Genomic DNA, 18,086 nt, shown 5'->3' with positions numbered 1-18,086 from the left:
TCCTTAACATTTGCTAAACAAAGGCAGTTAATATGGAATCGAATACTTTCTTTTTCCTTTTAATAGTTATTTCTGTAGAAAAAAGGTTGAGTGGATAATTTAGCTGGTTTTCTCTGGTATTGATGCCTAGGGCAGGTCCAACTCAGTGGTCCACATAGTGCTGCTCCCTCGCAGTGCTGTTTTTCACTTGCTGGCATTTATCACATTGTAGACATACATACTGCCTAAAAGGAAAGTCAGTGCTCGCAGAGCTGGTATTACTAACATAATCTTGTAAAGGGCACAATTACATTGGCAATTTTGATTGCATGTCATAAAAGTTTAGTTTGGGGGAAAGTTTTGGGTGCGTCCTAGGTTTGTTACACTGAAGTAGTACAACACACCAGTCATTCATTAAAATTCAAAATGCAATATTTCAGCTTACATCACGAGAAAAAGCAGCCAAAGATTATAACCAGAAGTTGAAGGAGAAATTCCAATATCATCCTCATATAAGACGAATTGCTCGTCACCGCCATCTACCAAAATCTATCTACAGCCAGATTCAAGAACAGCGCATCATGAAAGAAGCTCGTCGACGAAAGTATGTTTTGGGGCATTTGACTATATCTCAGTACCCTTTTCTGACTTCCCCTCTCATCTCACCAAAAACAAACAAAAAACCTTCCTTTCAAGGGAATAGTTTATGTGCTGTTACATATTAGAGATGTTTTTGAAGACTTCTGAGTTTTTCTTTTCTAATAAAAGGGTAAGCAACAAACATAACATTGTGAGAGTTTCTAATACCTGTTTTTGAGAATATGTTTAAAGGACAGATAATGAAAATAACATCAAAATTAAAAAAATGCTTCAGCTCATGCTAAAAGCTATTGTAAATAGATAATGTTTTAAAAAATGATTTCTACTATAGGTAGAATTAAGAGGTATTATGTATTTTCCAAGTTAAAGAATGCAGAGAACTCATCATGCACATTTTTTAAATAAAAATTTTCTAATATGCTTTATCATAACATTTGGAGTCAGTTATTTTGGCTCTAAAGCAGAAATCCTCCCCACCATCACCATTTCCATATGGAATATTCTCTTTGCAGTTCTTGAATTCATGCAAAGTATTACAGAAATTCTAAGATGGAGCTCTTTTTTTTAGAGTATACAAATGATTATTATTTTTCTGTCTTTGGATAGATGCTAGGGTTGAGTCCCTTTTAAATATTTTAATAACTGGGGCAGGTTTTTAAACTTAATAAAAGGCACTGACATGTAATAAGAAAATAAGCAATTAAATAAGTTAACAAAAGTTGATTTCTAGCTACTTTTTACCTAATTTCATTGTGAAAACTTTTTTTTTCAGTAGAGAGTTTTCCAGTGAAAGAAAATGCTTTGTGATTTTTCTGTGAAAGTTTTCTTTGGTTAAGATGATTTTTCATAAACTTGCTTATGTTTTGTGTATTTTGTTTTATTTCTAGGGAAGTGAATCGTCTCAAACATAGCAAGCCTGGATCTGTGCCGATTGTGTCAGAGAAGAAGAAACACATAGTGGCAGTTGTGAAATAATATTTGGTATTCCCACCAATACTGATGTATAATTATTTGTTATGTTTTGATTTGCAAACTACAAATAAAAATACAGTTGACCCTTGAACAACACAGGTTTGAACTGACTGGGTCCACTTATATGCGGATTTGTTTCAATAAATACACAGTTGGCCCTTTGTATTCCCAGGTTTTGCATCCAGGGATTCAACCAACCATGGATCAAACACAGTATTTTCTTTCCGAGGTTGGGAATCTGCAAATGTAGAGGGTCGACTGAAGTTATATGTGGATTTTCGATTGCCCAGTGGGTCGGCACCCCTAACCTCCACATCGTTCAGGGATCAACTGTACTGGTTCCCAGTATAACAAATAGTTTAGTTATCTGTATAGAACTTTATTGTTACTCATTTTAACTACCCGGAAATATTATCTTTAAAAGGTGGCCTGGTTCATAAGACTATCCCAACATTTTATCCTTAATCTTCTTTCTTACTAAAAAATACAGTATTTGCAAACTAATTTATTTTTTCTGTTAGAAATTGCAGATATACTTTTGCCCTCATCTATTATTATAGATACTATAAATTTACATTTAAGACCAAACATCTCTTGTGTTACCTTTAATATTACTTTGAATAATTACTGCAATGATTCTTCTTAAGATTTCATAGAACATGTAAAAGAATAATGTCAGAACTTTTTTCAGTTGAATTTACTGTCTGTGCTTTGTTCATATTTGGCTTTTTGAGACTTTAAAGATGATCAGCCTGCATTTATGTAACTTTTATAATTGATCATTTCAATTTATAGTCAAGTCACAATAATAAACATCCTTTTTCTCAGCATTGCAACTGAACCATTTCTGCTAAATAATTTCTCTTCTATCGCGCTAAATCGTAAATAGTTCTGTGTGACATCAGTTAGTAAACTATTACAAATATTTATAAACCTAAATTCTAGGAAATTTAAAGTAAAGAAGAGGTTTTAAAAATCCAAAGAAAAAATACGTTGTTTAAAAATACATACATTTGTAGTAAAAATAAGACACACACAGAGACGATAAAGATCAAAATCTGGAGAGGGGTGAGGACACGGAGTGAGATACGCAGGAGACTTCAGCTCTTTTGGTAAGGTTTATTTCTTGAGCTCTTTGTTCATTCTATTATTTTTTATGCTTTCTTGGGTAGCTTAAATATTTCATCATCTCTTTCATAAGGCTGAAAAGAGATGAACTGTTTGTCTTTTAATCCTTACAGTCTATTGTAGGCCTCAAATTACTTGATTTTTAAGGTGAAAGGTGAAAGTGAATCTATACTGCTATTTGTTTGGATGTGATTTCAAAGAAAATACACAAATAACATCCATAAACATGAGCTTTTGTGTCAGTTTGAGTTTTTAAGAAGCAGCTACCTAAATGGTATAGGATGTACAAGAGATTTATTAAAGGGAACTATCTTAAGGATGAACCTCTTAAGGAGGGAGCAGGAGTAGGCAGGGAGAGCCTTTCGTCTCTACTATCGGCTTGACTTCTGTGAGGAGTCAGGAAGGAAGGGGACTGGGTAGGAAGAGCCTCAGGCAGCAGTGCAGTTCTAAACAAGGTTGGGCCAGGCTGACGTGATGTCCGTGAGCCAAAGTCGCTTGTCAAAGGATTCCCACGTGGTGCAAGAATGGGCCAGCACTAGACCCTCACTGCTCAGTCAGGGACAGGGAGCAGCCCTGGGGCGGCATGACCTTGCAGTGAATACAGTGGTGGACCCAAGAGGTGGCAGCTGGGACTTGGTCACCTGTGTTTCCTGCAGCCAGTTCTCTTGAGGGGATTCTGAGCAGAGCACTTCTAGGGCTTTACCTCTTGCTCCACACACAGATCCGCTTCTTGCAGGTTTGAGGAGCTGCTCTTCCATGACTCCCAGGTGCCTGTCTTAGGAGAGGGAGTTTGGTCGGGTGACTGATATTCCCTGTAAATGACAGGCCGGAACTCACCCCTTCTGTCTTCCATCGTCTTGTCACCTTAGCAGGTCTTGGTGACTGACTTAGTGGTGTGACTTAAACCTTCATTCCTGACATATTTGAGCCCTGGGTAATCCCGTCTCAGGCTGGGTTGCGACACATTCACAGTTGCAGTGGAGAAGGGCATACCAGTAGGCACCAAATGATCGCCTGTGTTCTGCATGGATTTCTCCCATCCCACCCACTCCTGCTGATCAGAGTCAGTTACCCCTGCCAACGAGGGTGACAGCTCTTAGAGCCTACTGATCCCTGGACATAAGTCCAAAGTACTTTGGTGACAGTCACCCCATGTAGTTCAGTAGAACTTTCGCTGTGTTTCCTAGCAAGAGTGTGCCCCCTTTGGTGACCAATACTTTCAACCCTGTAGAGCCCAGAGTTTTAGGAATGGGAAGCAGAGTCCTCCAGTGGGCACTAGAAATGATGGTAGTAGGGGCCACTCCTCTCTCTGGGTTCTTGGACTGATACAAAGGTTTGTGATTCTATGTATATACTGCATCCCGTAGGATGGCATCTGAGCTTGTGCTTACATCTTGACTTTAGTAGGCCATTTAGTGATCTATGGGACTGCATGTTTCTGGATTGCATGTATGCGATAAGACAGTAGGTTGGGCCACTCTCTCATACTCTTTGCTATGAAGTAGGTCCCCTGGATGAACACTATTGAGTGGTATTTATGCTTATGATTAGGCATTCCTTTGACACCCAAATAGTGGTGCTGACTGAGGCTTTGTTGCTCTGGTAGCTGGGGATACCAGAAAAGGTATTCCTATGAAAGTGAATTGCTTGGCCCTTCTAGGATCAAAAGAATCCAGTGAAGTCAAGTTGACACCAGTTGGCCTGTTCTAAAGGAATAGTGCCATATTGGGGGCATAGGTTGGACAGTCAGACACATGGCTAGATCAGTTTTGGCAAGTGAGGCTCATCTGTAGGGCTCATGCGTAGCCTCTCTCTGCCATAAGCCATTCCATCCTTGTGCCTATTGTGCCTCTTTCAGGCTAGCTAATGTCAACTGATGAAATCATTTGTCTACTAGGTTATTCAGTGCCTCTTCTATGGTGGATGCTTTCTGGTGGACATTAACATGTTATACAAAAACACTTACTCTTTATTCATACTCCCTCACGTCCATTCACTTCCTTTATCCCAGACTGTCTCTGATCTAGCCCTTTTCCTTCCATACCCTGACCAGAGGGCCACCTACTGCCCCGGAATCTCACCTAAGGCCACTTCTACATAAAATGGTGACCATGTACATTGATCACAGATTTGCCCATTGGGAAAATTTTCCTTTACCACTGTCTTTCAAGACCACCCCTTTAAATGCCTGTAATGCCATGGTTATTTGTATCTTACACCCACAATTTGAGCCAGGCCAACCCACTGGTAAAGTAATCTTGGGCATGTTGTTCTCTGTCAGCTAGTTGTACCTCCCCTCCCCATATGGCTGTAGGTGTAAGTGGGAGGAATGGCAGTGATACAACTCTGGTGGGTGACATGGAGGTCTGTACTGCTTGCTCGTACAGCTTACCTGTGCCTCCTGGTCCTGCCGGGCCCAGTCTCAGGTACCAGTTTTGTCTTCTGATGGACTTCTGCTGAGTTCATACAACTTTGTGTCTTGGTAGGTCTGACTACACTTAGCTCATAATGGGCCGTTCTGGACACATGGTTACCTGGTGCTCCTGGTCAAGCATCCTGTGTCTACCAAAGCTCAGTAACACACTAGGAGCTATTTCTCAAAAGGTATAATTCTCCAGTGCAGATGGCATGGCCTTGCTCTGGAATCCTAAATTTTTGTGTTGTGATTCTCCCACTGGGGCTTGCCGTAAACTCCAAACTGCGTCTTTCTCCCACCCCTGATGCTTCCTACACCAGCAGATCTGTTGATCTTATGGCCCAAGCTTCAGGGCTGCTTGCACCACAGCCTGGACCTGCCTCAGAGCTATTTCCTGCTCTGGGCCCCATGCAAAGCTGCTAGCCTTCCATAGTACCCAATATGCGAGCCAGAGCAGTAAGTATTCCTAGGTGTGGAATGTGCTGCCTACAGAACTCAAAGGGGCCTACCAGGCACAGTGTTCCTTCCAATGCAGCAGTTATACTTCAGAAAACATATCATAGCCTGCCGCTGATTGCTGGACCTCTAAAGTCAGTAGATTTCTGAACCTTCATAGGATTAATTTCTCGCCCTCTTGACCTCGTGTCTTACCAAGGCTTCCAGTGCACTAGCCATTTTTTGTTTGACCTGTCCAATCAACAGTAGGTCGTCAATGTAATGGACAAATGTCATGTTCTGTGGGATGTCCAGTCAGTCCAGATCTCTTTGGACTATGAGAAAGTGTAGGAGAGTTAACAGCCCTAGGGCAAAATGAAATGAATATTGTTCATTCCATGTAATGTGAATTGTTTCGGATACTCCTTCCTAAGCAGAATAGAAAATATATTTGCCAGATCGATAGCTGTATACCATGTACACAAGGCCTGGTACAGTACAGCAACTGATCAGGGCCACTACTTTCAGCCATTTGCAGTGGCCTACATCACTGCAAATGAGCCAATTTTCCTATGTGGACCACTGACTGAAGAAGAGGTGGCTCGGTCCCTGGGAGAAAGGACTTCATAAACCCATAGCAAGTATGTGCTATAATGGTTCCTCGAAGGCCCTATTCTAGAGTCATTCTCCAGAATCCATCTGGTTTGTGCAGAGGTCTGACTGACAAATTAAATGGAGGTATACAAAAAGACCACCCCCACCTTTTAGGCCTTTAATGGTAGCACTAATCTCCCTATCCTATCCACCCCCAATGCAGTATTGGTTTTGATTTAATATATTGGTTGGGGGGATGAGGTGGGACTTAAAATGTTTTTACTTTTTTTTGTCATTATCACAGCTCTTAACCCTAGAGGTCAAGAACCTAATATGGTGGTTATTCCAACTATATCATTCCCAGTTACACACCAGGAAACTGAGAAATATCAACTGAGTACATCCATGGCCATAGTGGACCTACTATAACTTAGACTTTAGATAGATCTCCATTTATTAAGTGACTGTGGGGACAGAGCCCCAGAGAGTAGTTTACAGGCTCTCGGCCTCACGTGGAAGGGTGCTGGCTCGGGTAGTAAATGGCCGTCAGCTGAGGCTGGTTGGCTGTCAGCTGTGGCCAGTTGGCCAATTGGCCACTAGTATAACTGCTACGCTACCGAGGAGAGCCGAGGATTGCCGAGGAGAGCCAAGGAGAGTGGAGGAGAGTCGTCGGTCGGTTGGCAGAAAAACGGACAGCAGGTCGCACGTCCAGTGAACCCAGCCTCCAATGAGACCATAGTGGTATGACTCCCCTACCTATGGCTCCGTGGGTGTCCCTTTTTGGCCTCATCATATCCTGCGTTCTTGTGTGGGGAGTGGGAGCAGAGACCCCGCAGGCCTCCCTGCACGACAAATGGCGCAGCGAGCAGGGTCCCTTGCACGACAAATGGCGCAGCGAGCAGGGTCCCCCGCATGACAGTGACCCCCATAAGCTGCCATTTTAATAGGGTCATGATGACTCTTCAGGTCTTCAGGAATCAAATGTCAACTCAGACCGTGGGTTGAATAATCTTTGAAATATCTGGGTTAGGGTTTCTGGGCCGGAATTCCTGCCCATTGTCAGGAACTTTTTTCACTTTCCCGTTCCTGAATCCCGAGATATAAACTGTTCCTGTTCTCCACGATGAATTGTTTCCAGAAAGTGACGGCCGATACTACCAACCACCGGGATTCAAGGAGCCGATTTTCCCGATTTCCTGACCAACTTTTCTCGGGATTCGGGAACGGGAAAGCAAAAAAAAAAATTCCTGAGAACGGGTGGGAATTCCCACCTGGAAACCCTAACCTGGGTATTCCCCTTTCTGTAGTGCAGTTACCTAAGTAAATGGCCGTAGGTCCTTTTTAGGAACCATTATAGCATATACTAGCTGAGGATTTGCAAAGTCCTTCCTCCTTGGGACTGAAGCTCCTCTTTATTTATTTTTATCTTTTAAACTTTTATTTATTTTAAGTGTGTTTTTCCAGGACCCATCAGCTCCAAGTCAAGTCATTGTTTCAATCTAGTTGTGGAGAGCACAGCTCATAGTGGCCCATGTGGGGAATTGAACCCCAAACCTTGTTAAGAGCACGGTGCTCTAACCAACTGAGCTAAACGGTCACCCCCGAACCACCTTGTTAGTAAGCGGTTCCACATATGAAAATTAGCCCAGGTCTTGTAAATAAGCAAGAGATTGTGCCTTTTTTATTGTGACTACACTCAGTCCTCTACACCTCCATTCTTTCTTTTTTTCTGGTTATAGATGTCAAGAGGTATCCTCATTGGGTGTCCATCTGTTTTGCCTCAAGGACTCCATGCTTTTAACTGTTTCCATAACTCCCTGCAGACTGAGGCTATTTGGCTGCTTCTCCAACCTTGTTGCTCATTATGGCCTCCTGGCTTGTAATGATTAAGTACGACCACCTGGCCTCTATTACTGGCATGTATTTGGGGGCAAGGGCATGTTACCATGGAATTTAAAGAGCCCAGCTCTTTGACTGCCTCTCACCATTAGCTCTGTCCTCCAGAGAACCAGTACTGATTTTTGGGTGATGTTAATGCTCCAATGTTAGCGCTTCTCTCACTAGCACGTTCACCCTGATGAATGATGTGTCTTCCCTTGGAATATAATCTGATAGTCTTGTGGCCTATATTTCCATCCAGCATGACATCTTCCTTCAGCTCTTTATTTCTTCTTTTATAGGCTGCGAGGGCAACACAGGTGTGTTCCACTCTGCTCAACATTGACCAGCACTTTCTCCAAGCTACTAAGAGCCATCCTAGCAGTGAGTTTGCCCTGGGGTCGTTGCCAGGGTGCTAAATCCCATGACATGAGAAAATGCCCTCAATGTGATGCCTTCTTCCTTTTTCAGTGTTACATTCCTGTCCCCTTGATCAAGCACCCTCAAAATCCAATCCCATCAGTACTTGCCTGCTCCTGCCAGTATACACTAGCTAATTCTCACAGCTCCTTTGGTGTGTAATGTTTTTCCACTCTTGTCTGGCGCAACATATCCACAGCCAAGATGTGCTGGAAATTAACTCCAGTTATTGGCTCAGCAGCCCGGAGTGTGGGTGGGGGAGCTCCACCCCGGTTGCTTGCAGGAGTGAAGCCTCTGTAATCTTACCAAGTGCGAGAAGCACTTGCTCTTAACTTTACTAGAAAGGGGCAGACCACCTCTCCAAGTTCTAGGGGTTCAGGGAGGTTTACAGTTCCCAAATCCTTGGAACATGCTTGGAAATCTCCTATGTCATATTTCAAAACCCTTTGTTTTCCCTACCAGAACCCTGTCCTTAGCAAAACAGACCTACACTGGCTGGGCATTTAAATGTCTCAGGAGCTCTGTAACTCTCATTATGAAATCCTGTCTGATCCTCAGCTTTGTCTGCACTTTCACTGCACGACATAAGTGCTTCTTTGTAAGCCAGCAAAGACACCCATCTCTGGCTTTCATACGGAGCATCTAATGGCCCTCAGTTTCTCATTCCTCTGCAGGGCCCCAGCACAACTTAACCAGCAACTCTTCTGTCCTTACAGACATTGTGTCCCTCCTATCTTTCAAATGCTTGAATCATCACACCTGTAAGGATAGTTTCCGCCACCAGGACATTTTTCTAGATCATCATCCTGAAATCAGCAACCTGGCCATTCAGATGGGGCCATTTTTTATCAGCCAGGCAGTGAGTGAGCTTGTCTCCAAACTCCAACTCGACTGCCTACGGTTTTTTCTTAAACCACTCCTAGTACCACCTGTGTCTGTTCAGGTTCTGAGAAAACAGTCACCCACACAGGGTTAGACAAGCAAGAGATTTATTGGAGGGAACTGTCTGTGAAGGATAAAGGGGGGTGAGCAGGAGTAGGCAGGGAGAGCCTTCCAACTGTACTGTAGGCTTGACACCTGTGACAGGAGAAAGGGAAAGAAGGAGGACTGGGTAGGGAGAGCCTGAGACTACAGTGCAGTTCTAGGAAAGCTTTAGCCAAGCCAGTGGTGGTGGGAGGGGGGTGGGTGAGTCCTTTAGTCAAAGTTACCTATTAGAGAAATTGCCTAAATCCCGAAGGGATGGGCCAGCACTAAGTCCCCTGCTGTGCTCAGTCATTGGCTGGGGACAGCTGGGGAAAGTGTAGCCTCAGTGGGAGCCTGAGGGTGGATCCTGGGGTGGGTTGCAGCTCAGTTCTCCACAGCCAGTTATCTTGAAGGAGATCTGAGTGGCACATTTCTGTGGCTGCCACTTTCATACCCATTGTCATTATGAGTTAGTATCTATTTGTATTTCTGTATAGGAAATCTCGGATCGTTTAATAAGTGCACAGTAAATTTTTACTTATCCTGAAATTAATGTAAGTGAAAGTGCATTTTATTGGCAAAGTACTATTTAAAATATTGGTCTTAAGTGATAGTCACCTAACTGATATTAACTTAATACTGGTCTTAAGTGATATTGACTGTCATGGAATTGGAAGTGACCATGGGCGAAAAAGGAGCCAAGCTCAACATTTAGCCCTTGGCACATAGTGGGGGCTCAGTAAATGTTTGTTGACATAAAACAAACAGAAAAACCCAGACTTGTGTTCCTGGTAGAATATTTACTATGTATTTTCATAACTCTTTTTTTCCTAATTCCTTTGTCCTCCATAAGCCTGAGAGTGCAGAATATCCGTATTTAAGGAGAGGCCTTCTTAAAATATATTTTGTCCTGAAATACTAAAAAAAGGGGAGTATAGAGAGCAGTGAAGTAAGGTGAATGGTCACCAAACTGACTATCATGTTTGATGACTGAGTTCTCCACTTGAAATCAAAGGAAGATGTTGATAAAATGAATGTACAGAATAAGCATTTTTTGAGATACAATTGTATTGTTTTGATATATAATTGTTTCAGGTGTACAACATGAGGATTCAATATTTGTATATATTGCACAATGATCACCACAGTTAGTCTAGTTAGCATCCATCACCACATATAATGAAATTGTTTTTGTACTGAGAAGTTTTGAGATCTCTCAGCAACTTTCAAGTACATGATACAGTATTATTAACTACAGTCACCATGCTGTACATTACATCCTCATGATGTAGTTTATGTAGTCTGTATGTTTTTACCACCCTCATCCATTTCGCTGTCTTCTACCCCCACCCCCTTATCCCCCAACTCCTGGCAACCATCAATCTCTTCTCTGTATCTATGAGTTCAGCTTTTTTTGTTTTGTTGTATTTGGGGGATTTTTAGATTCCACATATAAGGGAGATCATAAGGTATTTGTCTTTCTCTGTCTGACTTACTTCACTTAGCATAATGCCCTGTAGTGTAAGCCCTGACAGTTGGCTTTTCTTATTGTGATACAAGTGTCTAACTTAAGCTTTGATTGACAAGGCACCCACTTCAAAGATGGCTATCTCCAGTATACACATTTCCAGACACAACTAGATAAAAAGTCAGGCCAGGCAAGTCAGGTCAGAGACCCTTCAAGGTCTGCCACCCCCTCAGGCTACTTTGTTTCAGAGAGCTTGGTTTTTTTCAGTAACTGACCATTTGGTCCACTTGTTTTTTTTCTTCCCATGTATTAAATTCCTTCTCTTATGTTTTAAATTTACCTATAAAAAGTGAGCCCTCGAAATCCTAGTCCCCCCACCCTCAACCTCCATAAAAGCAGAATCCCAAAATGTGTGGCCCCAGGTGTGCCATGTAATTTCCAGGTCCTATAAGTAATAAACCTTGTCTCTTTCAAAGTTCCCTGATGGTTATTGCTGGGGGCATCTTGCAATCATAAGAACCACAAGAGTTGGTCCTGCTGCAACATTGGTTATGGATGGGCACACATGTCCTCCAGGTTCATTAATGTTGTTGAAAATGGTAAGGTTTCCTTCTTTTTTATGGCTGAAAAATATTCCTTTTCTCCACATCATCAACACTTGTTATTTCTTGATTTGTTTTTGTTTGCTTTTTTTTCTTTCTTTATAATAGCCATCCTAAAAAGTGTGAAGTGATGTCTCATTGAGGCTTGTTTGGTATTTTAAAACTTACTAGTCTACCTGACAACTGTAGTTAGTCTTTTAATATCAACTGAAGCATGCATTTAATTTGTAAAGATCAGAATGTCTTAACATTTAGGAAGTATATTATAAATAACCAGTTGGCTATTGATGTTTTTTAATGATTTTGGCTATTTTTTCAATGTTACTATTAGGATATTGTATATATGTCTTTTTGTGCTTGTCTAAACATTTCCTTGAGATAAAAATTCTAAAAGATTGCTGAGCAAAGAGTTAAAGAAACATTTAAAGTTCTCAGTACACATTGCCCAATTGCCATCCAGAAAATTAGTCTGAATTTACAGCCCTGACCCAAAATGACAGTGCAATATTTCCCTATGTTCTTGCCAAAATTGGTTTTATCATTTTTTAAAAATTTATTTTTAATTATAGTTGACATACAATATTATACTAGTTTCAGGTGTACAACATAGTAATTCAATATTTATATACATTAAAAGTGATCACAATAAATCTAGTAACCATCTGTCACTGTACATAGTTATTATGATGTTATTGACTCTTCCTTATGCTGTACACTACATCCCTGTGACTTATTTTATAGCTGGAAGTTTGTACTTCTTAATCCCCTTCCCCTTTTCTGCTCAACGACCAACTACCACCCTTTGGTAACCATCAGTCTATTCTCTGTATCTGAATTTGTTTCTGTTTCATTTTGTTTGTTCATTTCTTTTGTTTTTTAGATTCTGCATATAAGTGAAATAATATAGTATTTGTCTTTTTGTGACTTATTTCACTTAGTATAATCATGTTATTGCAAATAGCAAAATTTTGGGGTTTTTTTATGGCTGAGTAATATTCTGTTGTAAATATACCACTTCTTTATCCATTCTTCTATCAATGGACACCTAGGTTGTTTCCGTATCTTGGCTATTGTGAACTATGCTGCAGTGAACATAAGGGTGCATATATCTTTTCAAATTAATGTTTTCATTTTCTTCGGGTAAATGTCCAGAAATGGAATTGCTGGGTCATCCAGTAGTAGTTCTGTTTTTAATTTTTTGAGGTATCGGTCCAATTTTGCAATTCCACCAACAGTGCATGAAGGTTCCCTTTTCTCCACATTCTTGCGATAGTAGCCATTCTGACAGGTGTGAGGTGATACCTCATTGTGGTTTTTTTTCTTTTTTAAATTATTTTTCAACTACGGTTCTGTAAGGAATAGAATATATGAAGGTCTGCCTGGGAACATTTGGGGATGTAAACTCTCACAGTGGCTGGGGTACGTGCTTGGCCTTGGAAGGATTGGCTACCCTCCCAAGGACCAAGAAAATATTTACAGGATGTGGAGCCTGGCCTTCGCCTTGGCGCGGGTGGGCCGAGCTCCGAGACGTCTAATCTAGTACCAAGGACTGGCCCTGGCTCCTAGCCAGATCCGAGACCAGTTCCTTGTGTTGCTAACACGTATGCTTATTGGCTCCTTGCCGCTGTTGTTAGTGAAGTCCTCAAAAAAAACCCAGAAAGCTGAGGCAGGCGCAGTTGTGTTCCCCGGGCCGCCTCGGCTGCTGCAAGATATTCTGCCTGTGCTGATGACTCTACTTGATTGGGATTTTGCCCACGCTGATGAAGGGCCGGTGCTGTTTCTACGACTCTAATTGACTGGGCCCTGGTGGTATGATGAATTGCCTCCTTACTTGTTAGTGGTATGATGATATATTCCCCTAATCTCTGTCTTGTTTTACTTACTTTCACTTTGTAATAAAACTCTTTAACCCCTTCATCCCGGCTTGTGGTGGTGTGTCTTGCGTATCGGGCCTTGAAATTAAGTCTGTGCACAGCAATCGATAATACTTATCGATACAAGTTCACATACAATATTATATTAATTTCAGGTATACACGGTCTGACAATTAAGTTTGTGAACTTGTTGCAACGATGTTGCTAAACTTTTTGATATCAGAGGGATTATTCATTATGAATTTGTACCAACTGGATAGTTAACCAAGCTTACTATTTGGAAATGCTGAAAAGGCTGTGTGAAAAAGTTAGACAACCTGAACTTTTCACCAACAATTCATGGCTCTTGCATCACAACAATGCACCAGCTCACACAGCACTGTCTGTGAGGGAGTTTTTAGCCAGTAAACAAATAACTGTATTGGAAAACCCTACCTACTCACTTGATCTGGCCCCCAGTGACTTCTTTCTTTACCAGAAGGTAATGGAAATATTGAAAGGAAGACATTTTGATGACATTCAGGACATCAAGGGTAATATGCCAACAGCTCTGATGGTCATTCTAGAAAAAGAGTTCCAAAATTGCTTTGAAGGGTGGACTAGGCACTGGCGTCGGTGCATATCTTCCCAAGGGCACTACTTCGAAGGTGACGTAGTGATACTGAGCAGTGAGGTATGTAGCACATTTTCTAGGATGAGTTCGTGAACTTAATTGTCTGACCTCATACACCACAGTGATGAGATATTTATATTTCTGACATAGTGATAAGTCTAGTACCCATCTGACACCATACATAGTTCTCACAGTATTATTGACTATATTCTCTGTGCTGTACTTTACATACTCATGACTGTTTTTATAACTGGCAATTTGTACGATTTTGATTTGCATCTCCCTGAGGTTAGTGATGTTGAGCATCCTTTCATGTGTCTGTCAGCCATCTGTATGTCTTCTTTGGAGATATGTCTGTTCAGGTCCTCTGCCCATTTTTAAATTGGATTATTTAGTTTTTTGATGTTAAGACATATGAATTCCTTATATATTTTGGATATTAACCCTTATCAGGTGTATCTTTTGCAAATATCTCCTTTCATTCAGTAGGTTGCCTTTTTGTCTTGTTGATGGTTTGTTTCCTTTGCTGTGCAAAAGCTTCTCAGTTTGATGTAATTTCATTTGTTTACTTTTGCTCTTGTTGCCTTTGCCTGAGGAGACATATCCAGTAAAATACTGCTAAGACCAATGCCAAAGAGCTTACGGCCTATGTTTTCTTCTAGGAGACTTATGGTTTCAGCTGTAAGTCTTTTCTTAGAAAAATTCAAATCTTTATTCTATTTTGAGTTAATTTTGTGTGTGGTGTAAGATAGTGGTCTAGTTTCATTCTTTTGCGTGTGATTGTACATTTTTCCCAACACCATTTATCAAAGAGACTGTCCTTATTGTATATTTTCACCTCCTTTGTTGTAGATTAATTACCTATATATGCATGGGTTTATTTCTGGGCTCTCTATTCTGTTCCATTGATCTATGTGTCTGTTTTTATGTCAATAACATAGTACTGATTACTATAGCTTAGTAATACAGTTTGAAATCAGGGAGTGTAATACCTCCAGCTTTGCTCTTTGTCAAGATTGCTTTGGTTTTTCAGGGTCTTTTGTAGTTCCCTACAAATTTTAAGATTGCTTATTGGAGTTCTGTGAAAAAATGTCATTGGAATATTGTTAGGGATTGCATTGAGTCTGAAGATTGCTTTGGGTGGTATGGACATTTTGACAGCGTTAATTCTTCTAATCCACGAATACTAACTACTTTGCATTTATTTTTGTCTTCTTCAGTTTCTTTCATGAACGTCGTATAGTTTTCAGAGTACAGGTCTTTTATCTTCTTGGTTAAATTTATTCCTAAATATTTTATTCTTTTTGATGCAATTGTAAGTGGGACTGTTTTCTTAATTTCTTTTTCTGATATTTTGTTATTAGTGTGTAGGAACACAAGTGATTTTTATAGATTGATTTTCTATCCTCTTTTACTGAATTAATTTATTGGCAGTAATAGTTTTTTGGTGGCGTCTTTAGGGTTTTCTATATATAATACCATGTCATCTAGCATTTTTAAAAAAGTAGAAAATGTTAAAAAAAGAAAAATACTTGGCACACATATTGCAAATAAAGGAAGGGGGAATCACTTCTAAAATGAGTCTTATACCCTGGCATTGAAGTTTAAGATTTCAATAAAAAATAAAACTTACTTTTTTTCTTAAAAATGTTTAAGAATAATCTGGATTCAAGCTCTCAGTTATCTGGGAGGAGGGCCTTTTATCTTTAGTCCCATAGCCAGTTTTGTCTCCCTGGACATTTGACAAATATCTGGAGACATTTTTTATTGTTATGACCAGGTGGGGGTGGAGGCTTGTTACTGTTACCTAGTGGTTAGAAGCCAGGGAGGGATGCTGTTAAATATATTACAATGTATAGGACTTCACCCCCACAACAAAGAATTTTCCAAAATATCAATAGTGACGTTGTTGAGAAACCCTGCTTGCTTGTTGAGAAACCCTGCTTGCTTTCATCAAATTTAGCCAAGCCATTATAGAAATAACAAGGATCCTTCTTTTTCAAAATCAAAATTCAAAACTGAAAATTTTAAGCAGTTTATCAAATTCATTAAGAAAAAAAATTCAAGGTGGGAAACTGTTTCATTATCTAGCAATGTCTTACCCTTCCAGGCAATAAGAATGAGACTTATCAGTAAAGAACTTCCTTCCCGTACAGCCTCCCCATGAGTAATCAATTCCAGTCACTGAGGCCAACTTTCAAGTGATTTACAAAGTTGAGTAGAATGAAAATTTATTTAACTTTGTTTTTCTTTCTCTTTCACCTCTGAACTCTGAGCTTTCTCTTTTGCTGTTTTTCCTGCTTAGGTTTTGGCTGTTCTAAAATTCGGTTGTACCTTTGCCCGGTGAATGTCAATGTATATACCATAAAAATAGGAAACAACCATAGTATGGTGTTTGCCTGGCATCTTGTCAGGGCACTGGGTACTGCTGACTTTAAGGGAAATACCACCTGCTGAGTCTCTGGTGCTGCCTCCTGCTACAAACTTGTGGTTTCCATAGTGATGTCTCAGTGAGCTGCACTCAACAGAACCTGACTGTTTAAAGACAAGAGCAATTTCCTATGATTTGAACTTTTTACTAATCTAGAGATGGGAACATGATTTTGACCATTTTAAGTCTTTTGGAATAAAACAGATATGTTTTGTGTATTTTTATTTTTTATTTTTTTATTGGGTAACAGTGTGTTTTTTCCAGGGCCCATCAGCTCCAAGTCAAGTCATTGTCCTTCAGTCTAGTTGTGGAGAGCGCAGCTCAGCTCCAAGTCCAGTTGCCGGTTTTCAATCTAGTTGCCAGGGGTGCAGCCCACCATCCCATGCGGCTATTGAACTGGCAACCTGTTGTTGAGAGCTCGTGCTCTAACCAACTGAGCCATCCGGCCGCCCCTAAAAGAGATATGTTTTAAGAAGTAAAGTTGTTAGGGCAGAATCCTGAGGCAGGAAACAAGGATGGTGGTGATATGAAAGGGTTGCTTAAGGAGATAGAAAAACATTAGTAAATATAAGGGATTTATATAGTAGCCTCTCCGGAAAGAAAAGTTGCGTCAAATGCCTCATTTAGTCTTGTCATTTGGTCACTGCAACAACACTTTTGGTAGAACCTATTTTTTTATATCCCCACTCATAATCTTATTTTCAGAGAAAAGGAAGGGAAAAGAGCAATCTATTTGCGCCTACTTGTTACCCATTTAGTGATGTGGGCATAGAACAGCCTTGTTTTTTTCTTCCTTTCTTCCTTCTTTCCTTCCTTCCTCCTTCCCGCCCTCCCCTTCTTCCTACTTCTCTTCTTCCTTCTTGCTCTTCTACACTTTTACAGTTACAGAACAGGTTAGGGAGATTTTTCAAAATTGGAGTGACATCTATGTACTAGCGAGTCTTAAGGCATCAAAAGTCCTTACAGAACGAACATTTGTGGTCAGCTTGGATGTTTGAGAAATGAATCCAGAATTGGTTGCAAATCATTGAACATCAGTGATTTATACAAGGCCTTAAAGCCTCATATTAGAAGATACTAAATAAGTGTTTGATTTTTGGTAAAAGGGATTTAAAAACATAACAAATTAGTGTTTTCCAGTTTTTTTGGTATTGTGACACTTGTATTAGGTTGGTGCAAAATTAATTGTGGTTTAAAAGGTTAAAAATAATTGCAGAAACCGCAATTACTTTTGCACCAACCTAATAGTGCTAATGGTGCATACATTTCATTAATTGTTTTATTAATTTCAGGTGCACAAAACAACATAGTGATTAGATATAACAATACCATTACAATAGCTATTACAATGCCATTGACTATATTCCCTATTCTATACTTTTCACTCCATGACCATATATATATTTTAAATTATAGTTTACATTCAATATTATTTTTTATTAGTCTCAGGTGTACAACATAGTGGTTATACATTTATATAATTTATGCAGTGATCCCCCTGATAAGTCTAGTACCCATCTGATATCATACATAGTTTTTACAATATTATTGACTATATTCCCTACTGTATTTCACATCCCTGTGACTATTTTGTAACTACCAAATTGTACTTCATAATCCCGTCACCCTTTTCACTCAGCACCCCAACCTCCCTCCTATCTGGAAACTATCAAAATGTTCTCTGTAACTATGAGTTTGTTTCTGTTTTGTTTG

At 40.2% G+C, this 18,086-nt stretch overlaps 1 protein-coding gene across 1 annotated transcript in view; it reads left to right on the top strand.

The window, feature by feature from the left end:
* Positions 1-2,387, top strand: part of DCAF13 (DDB1 and CUL4 associated factor 13) — a 29,938-nt gene extending 27,551 nt beyond the window's left edge. Inside the window, exons 10-11 of the mRNA XM_019750634.3 lie at positions 420-583; positions 1,467-2,387. Of these exons, the coding sequence (XP_019606193.2) occupies positions 420-583; positions 1,467-1,554 (252 nt within the window). The 3' untranslated portion in view covers positions 1,555-2,387. The remainder of the gene's footprint in view (positions 1-419; positions 584-1,466) is intronic.
* The last annotated feature ends 15,699 nt before the right edge of the window (positions 2,388-18,086 follow it).

The sequence above is a fragment of the Rhinolophus sinicus genome, chromosome 6 (genome assembly GCF_057876585.1).
Source record: "Rhinolophus sinicus isolate RSI-liver-muscle chromosome 6, RSI-T2T, whole genome shotgun sequence".
Lineage (NCBI taxonomy): Eukaryota > Metazoa > Chordata > Mammalia > Chiroptera > Rhinolophidae > Rhinolophus > Rhinolophus sinicus.
The sequence above is the reverse complement of the archived record's forward strand: the minus strand, read 5'-3'. Positions and strand labels throughout refer to the sequence as shown.